Source organism: Acanthopagrus latus, chromosome 5 (genome assembly GCF_904848185.1).
Source record: "Acanthopagrus latus isolate v.2019 chromosome 5, fAcaLat1.1, whole genome shotgun sequence".
NCBI lineage: Eukaryota > Metazoa > Chordata > Actinopteri > Spariformes > Sparidae > Acanthopagrus > Acanthopagrus latus.
Window position 1 is genome coordinate 29,953,403 of NC_051043.1, and position 14,012 is coordinate 29,967,414.

Below are 14,012 nucleotides of genomic sequence, written 5' to 3' on the forward strand. Positions count from 1 at the left end.
GCTGAACACACAAACACACACCTGCTGTTCCAGGTGTTGCTGTTCTCGCCTTCTTGCGGCTAATATTCAGTCTGTTTGTGGCAAATAAACCTGCAAAATCTAAATTATTAGCTTCAGATAGCTTCTCAGCCTGTTAGCTTGGTAACTTCCAGCGAGGCTCACATCAGCTCCACATCTTCAACCATCTTAGACTAGCCAGGAGTTAGCTGGAGCTCCAGAAAACCTCTGGCTCTGTCCACTGTTTCACACAGTGTGCACGCTGTTTCATCTGTTCCTGCTGAATCAAACCTTTTATTAATTACTCCTCTGTGTCTGACACTGAATCTCGAGTACAGACTGCAGGCGCTGAGTAGGTCACTGCCAGGGAAGGATTGAATGCTCTGCAGAAAACTGCCATGCTGGTATTTGTACCCGACCCTGGAGGAGGAGACGAGGAGAAAAAAGAAGATGGATGATGTTTGTAAAAACACTCTTCAATCTGAAACAAGAGGACAGAATAAAAAGTGCAGGTGCAGTTTTGCAGTTGAGTCACTGGGAGGCGAAAGCGTGCAGTGATCAGACCTGTGCTGCCTCTGGAGGACATGGAGCGCTATAACACTGGATAACAACTTGTTTAAGGAACAGTTCACACAAACATGAACATTCAATACAACTAATTTACTCTGCAGAGTCAGAATATTATAATACAACTATAATAATCACTTATACAGTAATTGAATCAGCTCCCGCTGTAAAAGCTGCAATATGAAACATGAAAACACATATTTATACTGTGATATCTGCACTGTATACGACAAACTGCTCAAATGAAACTTGTTGGCGGATCGAAGTCAGAATAATGATTTAGAAACATATTTCCAAACCTTACTGTAGTGAAATGTAAAGTGAGGCTGTATTATTTAGTCAGCTTAAATCAACTAGAAGCTTTTTTATCTGTAGAAAATGTTAAAACAGTAAATGATGTGGAGAAGCTTCACTTCAGGTCAGTAGTTGGTGTTAGAGCTCCACCTGCTGGAAGAAACACTGTCAACACCTCAAACACTGCTGCAGATCACTGGAAACTGAAAGGAAACAAGGACTGTTTTCTCCAAATCCTGAGCCTAGAAAAGCACCAGGTGTGGGATTACATTTGTGTCGGGATAAAATGTCTTCGGAAACCACTCTTATGGTTCCACATGACAAAATAAGACCTGTCACACACGTAAATCCTCATTTTTCAAATAAAAAAAAAAATCCTAAAAGAGCAGTGTGTTGAGGAGAAAATCATAAACAAGGAGACGTGTTGATCAGAGTATCAGTGATGACAGTCGTGGTGCAGAATAAAGATCACATGCTTCATAACACAGTGAGAGAGTTCATGTAGCCGACCGCACAACTGATGTGTTTCCAGTTATCAATCTTTATTTATGTGGCACATTTCAAACCAATCACAATGCAGCACATAGTAAATAAAGACAACAGATGGATATGGAGAGCAGCTCACCAACAGCAGTAAAATACGAGTCATTAAAAGATGAAACAAAAAGATGGTAAATAAAATACAACACAAACAAACAAACAGTAAAATATCCATACAACAGAATAAATAATAAATAGTTGTGTAATTGTTGAACAGGTGCCCCCTCCCCCCAGGTGCCCCCACATGATAATAACGTGGCTCCGCCCCTGTCGGCTACATCAATGGAAAGGTGACGCGCTCCGCAGCGCGTGTGTTCCCCTCTGTTGCGCCGTCTGCGCGCGCTCCGGCCGCGCTGCCGCACACCAATCAGCTGCTGGATGGAGCCGAACTCACGCGGGCAGCTCTGCCGTGCTATGGGTCCATCATGGAGAGAAGACGGGGACTGATGTCGACGATGAGCCCGACAGATCCGCAGCGATGAGCTCCTCCTTTCCAAAATCGGAATCCACGACATCCTTGCTGAAATCCTCCTCGGCGGCGAGGAGACCCGCACACCTGCCAGACCGCACCGCAGACAGCCGGAGAAGTCAGCACCACCATCAGCACCAGCACCAGCACCAGAACCAGCACCAGAACCAGCACCAGCACCACCACCGTCCCGCCGCACTCCAGAGCAGCAGCAGCAGAGCGGAGGAGTCCTTCTGGTCGGCCGAGTGCGACATCAGCGCCCGGAGACCCCTGTGCCACCCGTCGCTCCTCGGCAGCCAGGACAGTCACAATGCAGCCACACGGGGCAAGTGCAAGTCACACGCCCCTCACAGCCAAGTTCCCGACCCGCCCGAGCCGAACGGCGACGCGGGCCGAGGTGTGAGGGAGCGGTGCCGGTCCTCCAAACCCACACACCGGCACCACCACCGCCGGAAGACCCACCGGGAGGAGCGCCCGCCGGCGGCGGCAGGACCTCCTGTACCCGAGCATCCCCGGCGATCCCGCCCGGTCCCCAGGGTGCCCTCTCTGTCGGACAGCACCGACGACCGGGCTCCCCTCTGCGAGCCGAGGGACCACAAAGGGGCCAGCCTGGCTCACAGCGGGGGTCAGGGCAGCAGTCCGTCCCCGTCCTCATGCTCCCTGGTGCCGCTGTCCAGCAGGTCCTCCAGGCGCTCCCGGAGGTCCAGCGCTGCCTCCTCCGCCTCGGACATCAACTTACGCACCATCCTCAACTCGCTGTTCGGACAGGTAAGGCCCGGACACACGCGGCTGACGAGCTGTGATCTGTGTTTCATGTGAGGCTTCATGTGAGAGTCTGACCTGGGATCAGATGTGAGTAGCAGAGGTTTAACTGTGGCTCCTCTGACGTCCTGTTTACAATCACACAGCTGATGTGCTGTGTGATGCAGCCTGACAGGTCTGGACGGACTATAGAGGGAAACACTTCCTCTACACATTCATTTTTCTTATGTAAGTTGTAAATACAGCAGCACCTCCTACAGACCTCCTCAATCAGCCTCACCGGAGTGCATGAAATGTTGTACTACACACACACGCACACACACACACACACAGCAGATCTGTGATGTGCTAATGTGCAGCTGAAGATGTGTCTTCATGTTTCCTGCATGATTGAATCAGGAGATCACTTTGGTGTTCCTGCTGCTGATGGAGTTTTCTATTCTGGGCCTGAAACATATTTACATAAAAGACAAAGAGGCTCAGGTGGACGTGCTCGCTGTGATTTAGATAAAAACTGTCTGCGTTTGGGAACATCGTCCTCCTTGTTTCCCCCAGAGAGAGAATCCTTTTCTGCACTTGTAGTATTAAAAGTCCGGTCTACAAATAACCTGTGAGTCAGAGCGACGGCCCGGCAGCTCTGTGGAAACATTAGCGTGACCTGAAGAAGGAGGTCTGCGATGAGACGGCGAGATGGAGACGAGTTCAGAGACGATGTAGTGCGAGTAGTAGTGAGGGTGGAAGGGAGCAGGTGGTGATCAGGTGGAGGAGAATCACTGGAGGTCTTCTCGCCTCACTAACTAGATTTCTCGGTCCTCCTCCTGCAGATATGAACATGCATGTAGACGTAGCTGTAGCAGTGACACGTGTGCAGATTCTCTACACGTCTGGAGGTCAGAGTGACCTTGTGTCTCTTGCAGAGGATGATGGGAAACAACAGCAGCAGTGCAGCCAGGATGTGAGGCTGTACCTGGTCCTGTTTGGGGGGGGGGGGCACAGCTAGAGAACCTCCTCTTCTGCTCTTCTGGATGATTTGGTTTCAGGTCTATAAGTCGAGGTCATAGATTCTCGGTCAGGTGAAGGATGGATGTTAAGCTAACCAGCTCTCTCTGCTCCTGTGGGGATCAGCCGTCACATCACCTGCCGGTTCCTGTGGTCATGTGGTGACACTGTTCTACAGATAAGATGCTCACTGACGTGCAAGAACAAGAACAGTGTCACGACTCGTCCCTGAAGAACCTCTCTGTCCATGTTGTCTCCTGGTTTGTTCACCTCTAGTCTCCGTTTACTTCCACGTCCACGTGTCACACAGAGGCCCGAGAACAGACACTTGAAGAACTCCGCGAGATTTTTGTTCATGATTGCCAGTCGACACAGAGACGTCCCCGTCCTGCAACAATGATTTGAACCGACTCAGTGTTGGTTTTCTGGTCTGACTATCAGTTTCTTCATTCAGTCCGAGCTCTGATGAAGCGCTTTAGAGGGGATTTCATAATACTGAGATATATATATCATGTGTCATGATTCATCTTAGGCAAGAAAACTACTCAGTGTAGTCGAGGAAAACGTGGTGGTTTGGGTTGAAACAACTTTGTAACTCACTGATGACATTTAGTTTCAGACTGAACACAAACAGCTTTCCGTCCTCGACCGTGGCCTTATACAGACTTTTTACTTTTATACATTTCTTCTCCTCACTTCCTCCTTTGCAGCTGTAATAATTACTACAGCCCGTCTGACAGGAAACAGAAATATGGGTCATAAAAGCTGCTACATAGGAGTTTGTCTGATGAGGACGGGCCGCTGTCACAATAAACAGGTAATGACCATAATCTTGAGATTAAAAAATGTAATATTAATATTGACTCAGTGACACACATATGATAATATTGTATTCAGCCTTTTGTTTGTTTTCCTGGTTACAGACTCTTTCCACCTCTCTACACTCGAATTTGGGTATATTTTGTTTTCCAAAAGAGAGACCAAACACAGTACGCACACTGAAAATCTGATATCATAAAGCCCTGATCATGATATAACCTAGAAATCATCAGTAAAACTCATAATTTTAAGGGTTATACATCAGCAATAGCACGTGCAGAAATACAGTGTATAAACAGGAAGTGTAATATAAGAATTAAAATCAAATCTCAAGGTTTGAACTTGATGAATCAGTCTGGTGCTGGAGTGTGAGAGTGCAGCTGAGGAGCACAGTCGGACTGGAAGTAGGTCATCACACGGTGTTCTTGTACGTTTGTCTGCTACAGAGTTTAACAGCTTAGAAAAGAACCAACGCCTCAGACTCGACCCTGAAGCTCGGGTCACCTGTCAGGTGCACATTGTTCTGCAGGAACGCTGACACGCCGCATCCCATTCTTCTGTTTATTCTTACAAAACATGCTTTTCAGCACAGAAGATCTGGTGATGTGAGGTTTTACAGATGCTCACTGACTCATCAGATGCTTAAGATGTAAAATCTAGATGATTACATCCACAACAACCAATGAGATGAGGCGTCCCGGAGCAGCTGACGGGCTAGCCCTTGCAGCTAACATTAGCTAGCATACTACTGTTGACAGAAATTTAAAAATCTCACCTTCCAGCTCTCTCTGAAACAGAAAACCTGTACTGACTTGCTGCTTTTTGTTCGCAGTACAAGAGCCAGTTGTTGCACCACGCTAATCTCCATTTTGTTTACGTCTGCTTCCCCATTTATTCAAAATGCATTAAAAATTGTGTCCTGTGTGTCCAAATTGCACTAAATTCAACACTGCACTCTCTTGGATCCTCTGCAAAGAAGCTGCCAAGTGTGAAGCAGATCAGACGAACGGTTCTCCAGATGTGTGAATAACAAACAGACAGACAGACAGACAGACAGACAGACAGACAGACAGACAGACAGACAGACAGACAGACAGAGATCTCTGGCTTTATAGTTGGATGTTTGCTGCCTGTGAATCTGTGTCAACTGTCTGCTCTGTTCACAGATAACTATAACAGTTTGGTCGGTGTGACAGTTGTGTGAAACATGTCACAGACGGAGTTGCGCCCTCTTCTCCTTTAATAGGCATATACTTCTCTTCTTCCCTCTCTCTTTAAGTTTCCCTCCCTCGTCTCACCGTCGCTTCTTTCGTTTACTCCCGACAGTTTCAGCATCGTGCACTTCACTTGTTTTTCAGCTGGCTGTAAGTTAGCATCTCGGTCTTCATGGGTCTTGCTGTAACCAGAGTTTGCACTCCTCTCAGAATCCAAACTGCAAACATAACAGCGAGAAGGTCCTCATGGTCCTTTTTGGTGCCTCTTTTCTCTTTTGGGATGGGAAACTGCTTCGACTGGCCCCTGAGGACGGTAGGATTGTTTCCACTGCGATGCAAAGTGTTTTTCTCTGAAAGTTTTCTTTATCATGTTGCATAGCTGTTCACACAAACTCACATGGAAACTCAAGAAGATTTACAACTTTCTTATCTGAAGGCTATGTGATGTTTTTGTTGGACGTGCCTGTAGAAAATATCAGTGCATGTTTCAAGTTTTGACTCTGAAGCTGCACTCCTCCTGTTAAACATGTACAGTGTGTCGGATGAGCGGCGGCAGACTTTGGCAGACCTTCAGTGTGCAAAAAAAAAAAAGGAGCTATTTTCTGATAAGCATTGCATGTCCCGCAGAACAAAACCTGCTCACATTGTCTTTATTACATAATGCAGGCTGTTCGCTGCACGCGGGCGCTTCAGCTCGTCTTTTCTCTGCGTCGGAGTGTGTTTACTGTTCCTGTGACAGTGTATAGGACTGAGCTGCCAGTCCCTACAGCGCGGCACGTAAACTGTTATGAACGATGAATGGAAAGTTGGCACCGTGCTGCTTTATTGATGCGATTACCTTTCTGGCGTGTTTTCATATTTTCAACATTGTTTCTCTCTCTCACACACACAATCACACAAGCATAATACCGTCTTAGCATGTTGATCTGTTGCTTTATGTAAGACTGTAGAACAGGGGGGTGTTTTACAAACATGGGTCCAGTATTCACATGTTTTTGTGTGTAAATGAACAACAACATTTTTGGAGTCAGTCCAGAAGATCCTCTCAGCTGGCAGCTGCAACGCGACTGCAGCATAATCGTTTTCACAAATTGATCATCCACGTTTCATCCTCTGACAGTTCCTGAAGTTCATTTCACAGTGTCTCTCACCTTTGAGCCCAAAATGATTCATTAATAATAAACCAGTTTAACGTCTCTAAAATGAAACTGGGCGTGGGCGATATGTTTCATATCAGTCAGTATCGATACTTCCTGACATACCGGCGAGCTGGCCTGTCCTCTCCATCAGGAATAATGTGTTGTGCTTGTGTTCTGCTCACGGCTGGTTTGCTAAACAAACAGTCAAGCAGCAGAGTTGATCTGGCAGATTGTGAGTCGTAGTTTCCCTGGTAATCACACCAACCACTCGCAGCTGCAGTGACTCTTGAGCGACACACATCCTGTCATCTCTACCTGCAGCAAAGAGGTCGGCGTGTAAACCAGCGAAACAACAACTCATGAAATGCCGACAGGCCGACTGCTGGTCTTTGTTTGCAACCGAGCTACACACCTGTTCAGTGACTGGCTGTTCATGCCATCAAACTATTTTCTAATTACTATGGATGACGTGTCTATCACTGATACATATTGCTATCATCTTATTGGGCAGGTCTAACTGACAGCATAAACATTATCATGATTTGGGAAATTTGTAACTCAAACTTCGGCCTGCAGGCTCGACTGCAGGCGGTCGTGATGTCGTCTACACTGTCTCCTCTCTCAGCCTGTATCTTTACACCGCTCTGCTCTGAAGCTGCTTCAGCTCTCTAACACTGTCTCTGCACCCCTCTGAAGATGCTCCAGGATGCTGAGCGGAGGTTCAGAGGGGTGCTGTCCTGTCAGGAGATGGGCCAGGCAGGGTATCTGAGGCCTTATCAGGAGTCCATTGTTTCCGTGACACAAAACTGTGTCCTCGTCACCAACATACTGGGGCAAACCTGTGTCTTCCTGAGAAATGGCATGGCCACGTGCAGGCAGGCTGTACGTAAGTCTGGACAAACATCCACTTTTATCTACATCTGTGTTTAGTACTCTGCTGTACACTCATTATCTTTTATTATTTCCACCCCTGCTGCTTTCGACTGGTGTGTTGCCAGCTGTCAGTAAGGAACACACAGGTTTGGAAAAGATGAGATACTTTGAAATAAGATGAGGCGTAAGGAGGTCGAGGGTCTTAGAGTTTTAGAAATGTTGACAGGTGGATGTTGTTACCTGACAGAGCTGCTTCCTCCCGTTTCCACTCTTTGTGCCGGTGGCTTCATATATACAAGTGGCAGTGAGGATTGATCTAACTGTCCATAAGAAAGCAAATAAGAGTTTTATCCAAACTGTCAAACAACTCACTTTATAACAATTTCTGCACAGTCCACACCCGTTTTATATGCAACCTGTCCACCACTGGGACAGACGGACTCCATGTTTTTTACAAAAGACAGAAAGAAGTTCATGTAGAACATTTGCCGAATTTACAAGAAGGTCCAGATAATGCAGAATGAGTCAGAGACAGAGTTTCACAGAGTTTATAAAGTGCCTCCAACTCAACAACTCACTAAATTCAGTGTTTTTTCAAGGGAGTCTGGGGACTTTCTCCAAGGGGACAAAGAAGTAGCCTATATTTTTACTGTTTAGTGTCTTTGTAACATGTGACATGTTTAGATCAATAACATGATCAATAACAGGCAGGTAAGACTTACAGACATGCTGCCACAAACTGACACTTTTTACAAGGAGACAAACAACTTCAGCTTCTGATTTAATGCTGAATTTACAAGAAGGACACAATGATTTAGAGGTGGTCAAATTTGTTTGTTAAGTTTCTCCTCATGAAACAACTCTTAAAATGGTGTGATTTCTTAGGGGAGTCTGGTGATGTTGTGGTTACGTGTTCTGTGTGTTTTCAGGCTCCTGCTGCTCACATTAGCAGGTTAAGATCCCAAATATGTAATTAGAGCCTTGTACTCGTCACCTCGTCACCCAGGACAGATGTTGATATCAGGTCTGAGCGCTGCACTATTATATGATCACTGATCAATTAGTAACAGTGCTGGCAGGTGATTCACCTCAGCATTATGTGCTTTGTGTAGTGATAAAGGTGTTTTGCACAGGGACCTGAGTAAATTGATCTCTCCTGGGACGTGTCAGTGTGAGAGATGGCGGCTGATGAGCTGGCAGATGTGCTGATGATGCACACATGTTGGATGGGCTGGTTCTGCTCCCCTGGGCTTCGTGTGCCTCCTGTGTTTTCCATGTCAGTGGTTCCGGTCAGACGGTTGTTCGGGCCTGACGTCAACACTCAGTGTTGTGTTTAGACTTCACACTGCTCCTGCTGTTAACCCCTGAGGGTTCTGGGATGTGTCTGCCTCTCTCTCTGCCCTTTAAAGGTTGCATTCATTGTAAGCTAACGCTGAAAAAATAGAAACAGTTGCATTCTTCTGTGAACTCTGTGGTTATGGTTCCCAGTAATGCTTCATCGGAATCAGCCTATTTATACTTGGTGTTGTTGTTGAGGAGATGTGAGATAGTTTCAGTCTCCCGTGAACATCTTGTACTGTTCAACGTTCTTAAATTCATTAGAAAGATCGTTATGGAGACGCTGGCTGATTTGGGTTTGGGCATCATGAAGGTCACGGCGCTGTCAGCGGTGTGTTTACACGTAGCTCAGACAGATTGTGTTTGTTCAGTTTGTTTGGCTGCGTTTGTCCTGACCAATGATTCAATGTTTTTTTTTTCTTAACAGGACAGAGAGCTGCGGCCAGAAGAGATGGACGGTTAGTTTGTCTTTTTTTTTAAATGAAGTTAAGAAACCAAACTTAATTTTCTGTAAATTGGTCAAACAACCGGTTTGTCAAAGTGCTTTACACAAAAAATATGAAAGTAAAATGAAATGAAAAAAACATGTAAGTAGTCACGTGTGTTTCAGTTCCTAACAATACTTTTCTTTTTGCTCGACAGAATTGCGGGACGCTTTCAAAGAGTTTGATAAGGACAAGGACGGTTTCATCAGCTGTAAAGACCTTGGAAACTGTATGAGGACGATGGGATACATGCCAACAGAGATGGAGCTGATCGAACTGAGCCAACAGATAAACATGAACTGTAAGGACTTCACTGTCTCATCTATTTAAACGATCAGACCTGATATTAACTTCCGTCCTTTAAGTAAAGCTTTGAATGTCCCAAGTACGCATTGAAGACCACATGTGAAGACATTCTTTTAGAAGTTTATACTCACATGTGTCCTGGGCCACATTTAAGGACCGCCTCCTCAACTGACATCAACACAAAGTAACCACAGTGTCACCAGCCTCCCTTTACAAAATGAGCTATTTTAGGAGTTGTTGCCTGAGGAGAAATTTTAAGAAAAAAAAATGACAGATTCTAACTCATTGTGTCCTGGTTGTAAATTCAGCATTAAACCAGAAGCTGAAGTTGTTTGTCTCCTTGTAAAAAGTGTCAGTTTGTGGCAGCATGTCTGTACCAGCCTGTCTGCTTCTGTGTCTAAAGTGCTAAAGTCTTACCTGCCAACATTGATCAGCTGTTTGAACACACTGTTTACACTGATTTCACCATTTACACTCCATTTATGAAAGAAGAAGCATGTTATTGATCTAAACATGTCACATGTTACAAAGACACTAAACAGGAACAATATAGGCGACTTCTTTGTCCCCGTGGAGAAAGTCCCCAGACTCCCTTTTAAAAAAGCTCAATTTAGTGAGTTGTTGAGTTGGAGACACTTTATAAACTCTGTGAAACTCTGTCTCTGACTCATTCTGCATTATTTGGACCTTCCTGTAAATTTGGCAACTGTTCAACAGTAAGTTCTTTCTGTCTTTGTGATAAAATCATCGTGTGTGTTTGTTCTAGTGATGGTTGAGTTTATTTGCATACAGAGGGAGGACGTGAGATCAGATCACAAGTGGCCACTTGTGGCGCACGTTGATAGCAGTTCTGAACCGGGTCTTTATGTCATGCATGTAGCTGTATCCAGTGTTTGTACTTCAGTTTATATTCTGTTTCATTATCTCTTTTCCTTCAGTGGGAGGTCATGTTGATTTTGAGGACTTCGTAGAGCTGATGGGCCCAAAACTTCTGGCTGAAACTGCAGACATGATTGGAATAAAAGAGCTAAAAGATGCATTTAGAGAGGTAAGAGATCCAAACAGATAGAACCGCCTTGTTTATCTCTGCTCATGTTGTGAAACTTTTACTTGATGTTCTTCTTTTTGCTCTCAGTTCGACACTAATGGAGACGGTGCTATAAGCACGTCTGAGCTGCGAGATGCGATGAGGAAGTTGTTGGGCCAACAGGTGAGAACTCAGATCAGACTGTGAGAACAGAACGTCTCCAGAGAATTCTTGTGTGAATGACAATCAAAAAAAACCTTTTGTTCCCAGGTGGGTCTGAAGGAAGTAGAAGATATCCTGAGGGATGTTGACTTAAATGGTGATGGGCTTGTTGACTTTGAAGGTAAGTTATCTTATAATAACTATTTATTCAAAGGATCAGTTCACCCAGAAATGCAAGTTCAGTCATTATCGACTCCCAAAACATTTCTGCACACTCTCGGTGCAAAACAGTGCTGCAGCATTCTGCAACCAAAACAAATTCTCCAAAACTTTGCAGAATGATCTATTAGCACTTACTGTTAGCAGTGAACCTGTGGATGTACAGACAGCTATCACTGGATCACTGGGATACTGAAGACAACTTAAAAACATGAGTTTTCTTAGGCAGGTTCTGCACATGTAATTTATGGTATCATCATCTCCTCCCTCCATGCTGATGGAAAGTCAGGTGAAGTTTCATAGACATAAACATGTCTTGACAGTTGCAGCATCCTCTTAAACTGAAGTAGCTGTGGACTTTAAACATCAGGCTGCAGTCTGCAAGTCTGCAGAGGCCTCAAGATCCCAAAACTGATCTGAAAAGACGTTATTTACACCCTTTTTTATAACAAAAATATTCTCTGTAGCTGCTAAACTAAAAGTGTTAGCGTGCACTCATCTGAAGTGAGTGTGCGAGCTTGACTGCATGTCGAGGGTTTAAATAACATCTTTTATAAATACATTTAGGATCTCAGTGCTGTCAGAGACTTGGACGAGCTGGTTTACTGCTGACTACCAAACTTTATCTGACTTTTCCATCAACGTGGCAGGGAGGAGCTGATGAGGTCATTTAAATGTTTTGGGTGAACTGTTCCTTTAAGCTGTGCTGTGAACTTCAGTCCGTTGTGTCATTATCTCGTCTCTTTTTACAGAGTTTGTGCGAATGATGTCTCGCTAAGATCATGAAATGATCGGCCCTGAATGTGAAGCCACGTCCTCCTCTACGAGGACACGCTACGATCTCTGAGCCACCCGAATCTGAATGACACTGGAATCAAAACTCCTTGAATGTTACGGAGCGAGGAGTCACCTCACACTTTCAAACAATAAGTGTTCTTCCTGAAAAGTCTCCAGTTCAACCGAGGCAGAATTTGCTGTAGCCTAGCGGATGATTGTCCAGCTTATGTTTTTGCACTTTAATTCTCACTAAATAACTTCCTGTGTGGATAGATCGCTGGTGTCTCGTCTCATCCTCTACATGGTAAAAAAAAAGAAGAAATAAGTGTCTAGCAAAAATGTCGCCTTTGATGTACAACAGAGTCGGGATGAAAGAGTATCTGTAGAAAAGATGTAAAAGGTCAGTGCAGTGTTGAACGTGTCGGTGTGTTGTCGCACAGTGTGTGTTATATTAGAAAGTGTTAGTGGAACGTCCTTCGTGTGACATTGGTGCTCCAACCAGGAACCCATGTGGCAATATAACACCTCCATTGTTGCTGTGTGACCATCTGTGATTCGTCACTGTGCCAGTTCAGTCCGATAAAAAGCATCAGAGTCTGACAACTACATGCAACGAAGAAAAAGAAGAAGAAGAAGAAGAGCTCAATGAAAAACATTTTGTATATGTTGTTCACTACAGACGTAGATCGAGGGTGATAATCACAGATCGACATGATGCGCAGTCATTAAAGGGGCATTTTGTAAGATTTGGCCAGACTTTAAGTACATTTAAGTCTGCTGTAATTAGCATGCAGCTAACCCCGCCTGGTTCGGTCTTGTAATACAACATTGTACTTCAAGAGGTGAGACAGCCCCCGTAGTTTCAGCTAGATGATGTAAAAGCAGCAAGTTTGCTACTCAATCTAAAATGTCAAGAATGGAAAGATGTTGACACCTTCTTTCCTCACTGAACAGAAAAATACAACCAAACACCGTCTGAATTCAAATTTCTCTCTTCTGCTGAACCTGAATTGGACAGAAATGGGATAAAATTCAACACAACAGTTTTGGTTTGAGCCTCGTCATGCCTCTCCTGTCCTGGACTGCCATGAATCCTCATCCTCAGAGACATAGTCGTCTTTGGAGCTGCTGTAAATCACCTCCATACTGTATCCCCTGTCTTCAAACTGACCTCCGTCGCTCTCCGAGGCTGCGATCGGTCCCAGCCTGAAGTCTAGCTGGGTTCACCTGGAGGCGGTTGTTGAGCTGAGCCCCCTCATCATCTGTGCTCACAGTCGTTAGCTTGCTGACTGCAGCTTGTCGCGACAGCTAACAATAGCTGGAGCAGAGTAACAGGTAGCTAGCTTCAAATTCTGGCCATTCCTTACAGATTACACCTTTAATCCACATGTCTGTTCTTAGATGATCCACATTTCCCCGTCTGAGCTCGTACAGTAGGAACAACATATGTGAAGTGTGCAGTGGTTGTTGATTATGTTGTACCTGTTCTGTTTGTCTGTATGTCACTATGATTGTAGTTGTGGTAACGTTCCACACATCTGTTCAGTCGAAGCAATTTTTATGCATGCCAAAGAGATAAACATTTATTAAATTCAGTATGCACATTTGCATTTTTGTCTAATAAAGTCAACAAAAATATTTCGCCAAGTAAATGTAGAGAAATAAAAAAGGTGTTTACATTTGAGCTCCTTTTTTCTGTGTTTTCAGTTTGTAATTAAACTAATAAATGATACTTTATCAGTTTATTTTTGCCACAGATCTGAAATTTCATGCTTTACTTCCTCATCTTTGCTGCTCCCTGTGTGAACATGTCGGGGTTATTAGTGGTGCAGCTCCGTGTGCTGTCACTGCATGTCTCGAGGACAAGCTTCCTTAGATTATCTATTATTCATGTGTGTCTCTGCTAAGACTGCAGGCTGGCTGAGCTTCACCTGCTGCAACACTGCAGAACCATCACAGTGCAGCTCATCAAATGTTCATAAATTCCTTTGATGTCATTTTTTTACTAGAGACAAATCATTTGAC

General features: G+C 44.7%; 1 protein-coding gene across 6 annotated transcripts; it reads left to right on the forward strand.

Annotated features, from left to right (window-relative positions):
• Window positions 1–1,473: 1,473 nt before the first annotated feature.
• cabp1a (calcium binding protein 1a) lies at window positions 1,474–13,671 on the forward strand. Of its 6 annotated transcripts, none has more exons than XM_037099393.1 (8): window positions 1,474–2,635; window positions 7,497–7,682; window positions 9,439–9,469; window positions 9,654–9,797; window positions 10,741–10,850; window positions 10,938–11,012; window positions 11,100–11,172; window positions 11,963–13,671. In XM_037099393.1, exons 1-8 carry the CDS (start codon window positions 1,643–1,645, stop codon window positions 11,986–11,988), a joined length of 1,638 nt encoding a protein of 545 aa, XP_036955288.1. In that variant the 5' UTR covers window positions 1,474–1,642; the 3' UTR covers window positions 11,989–13,671. The 6 variants fall into 6 exon arrangements, with proteins under 6 accessions (XP_036955288.1, XP_036955289.1, XP_036955290.1 ...); XM_037099395.1 differs by lacking the exon at window positions 1,474–2,635 and adding an exon at window positions 5,499–5,974; XM_037099399.1 differs by lacking the exon at window positions 1,474–2,635 and adding an exon at window positions 5,522–5,974 and having other exon boundaries at window positions 7,497–7,686.
• The last annotated feature ends 341 nt before the right edge of the window (window positions 13,672–14,012 follow it).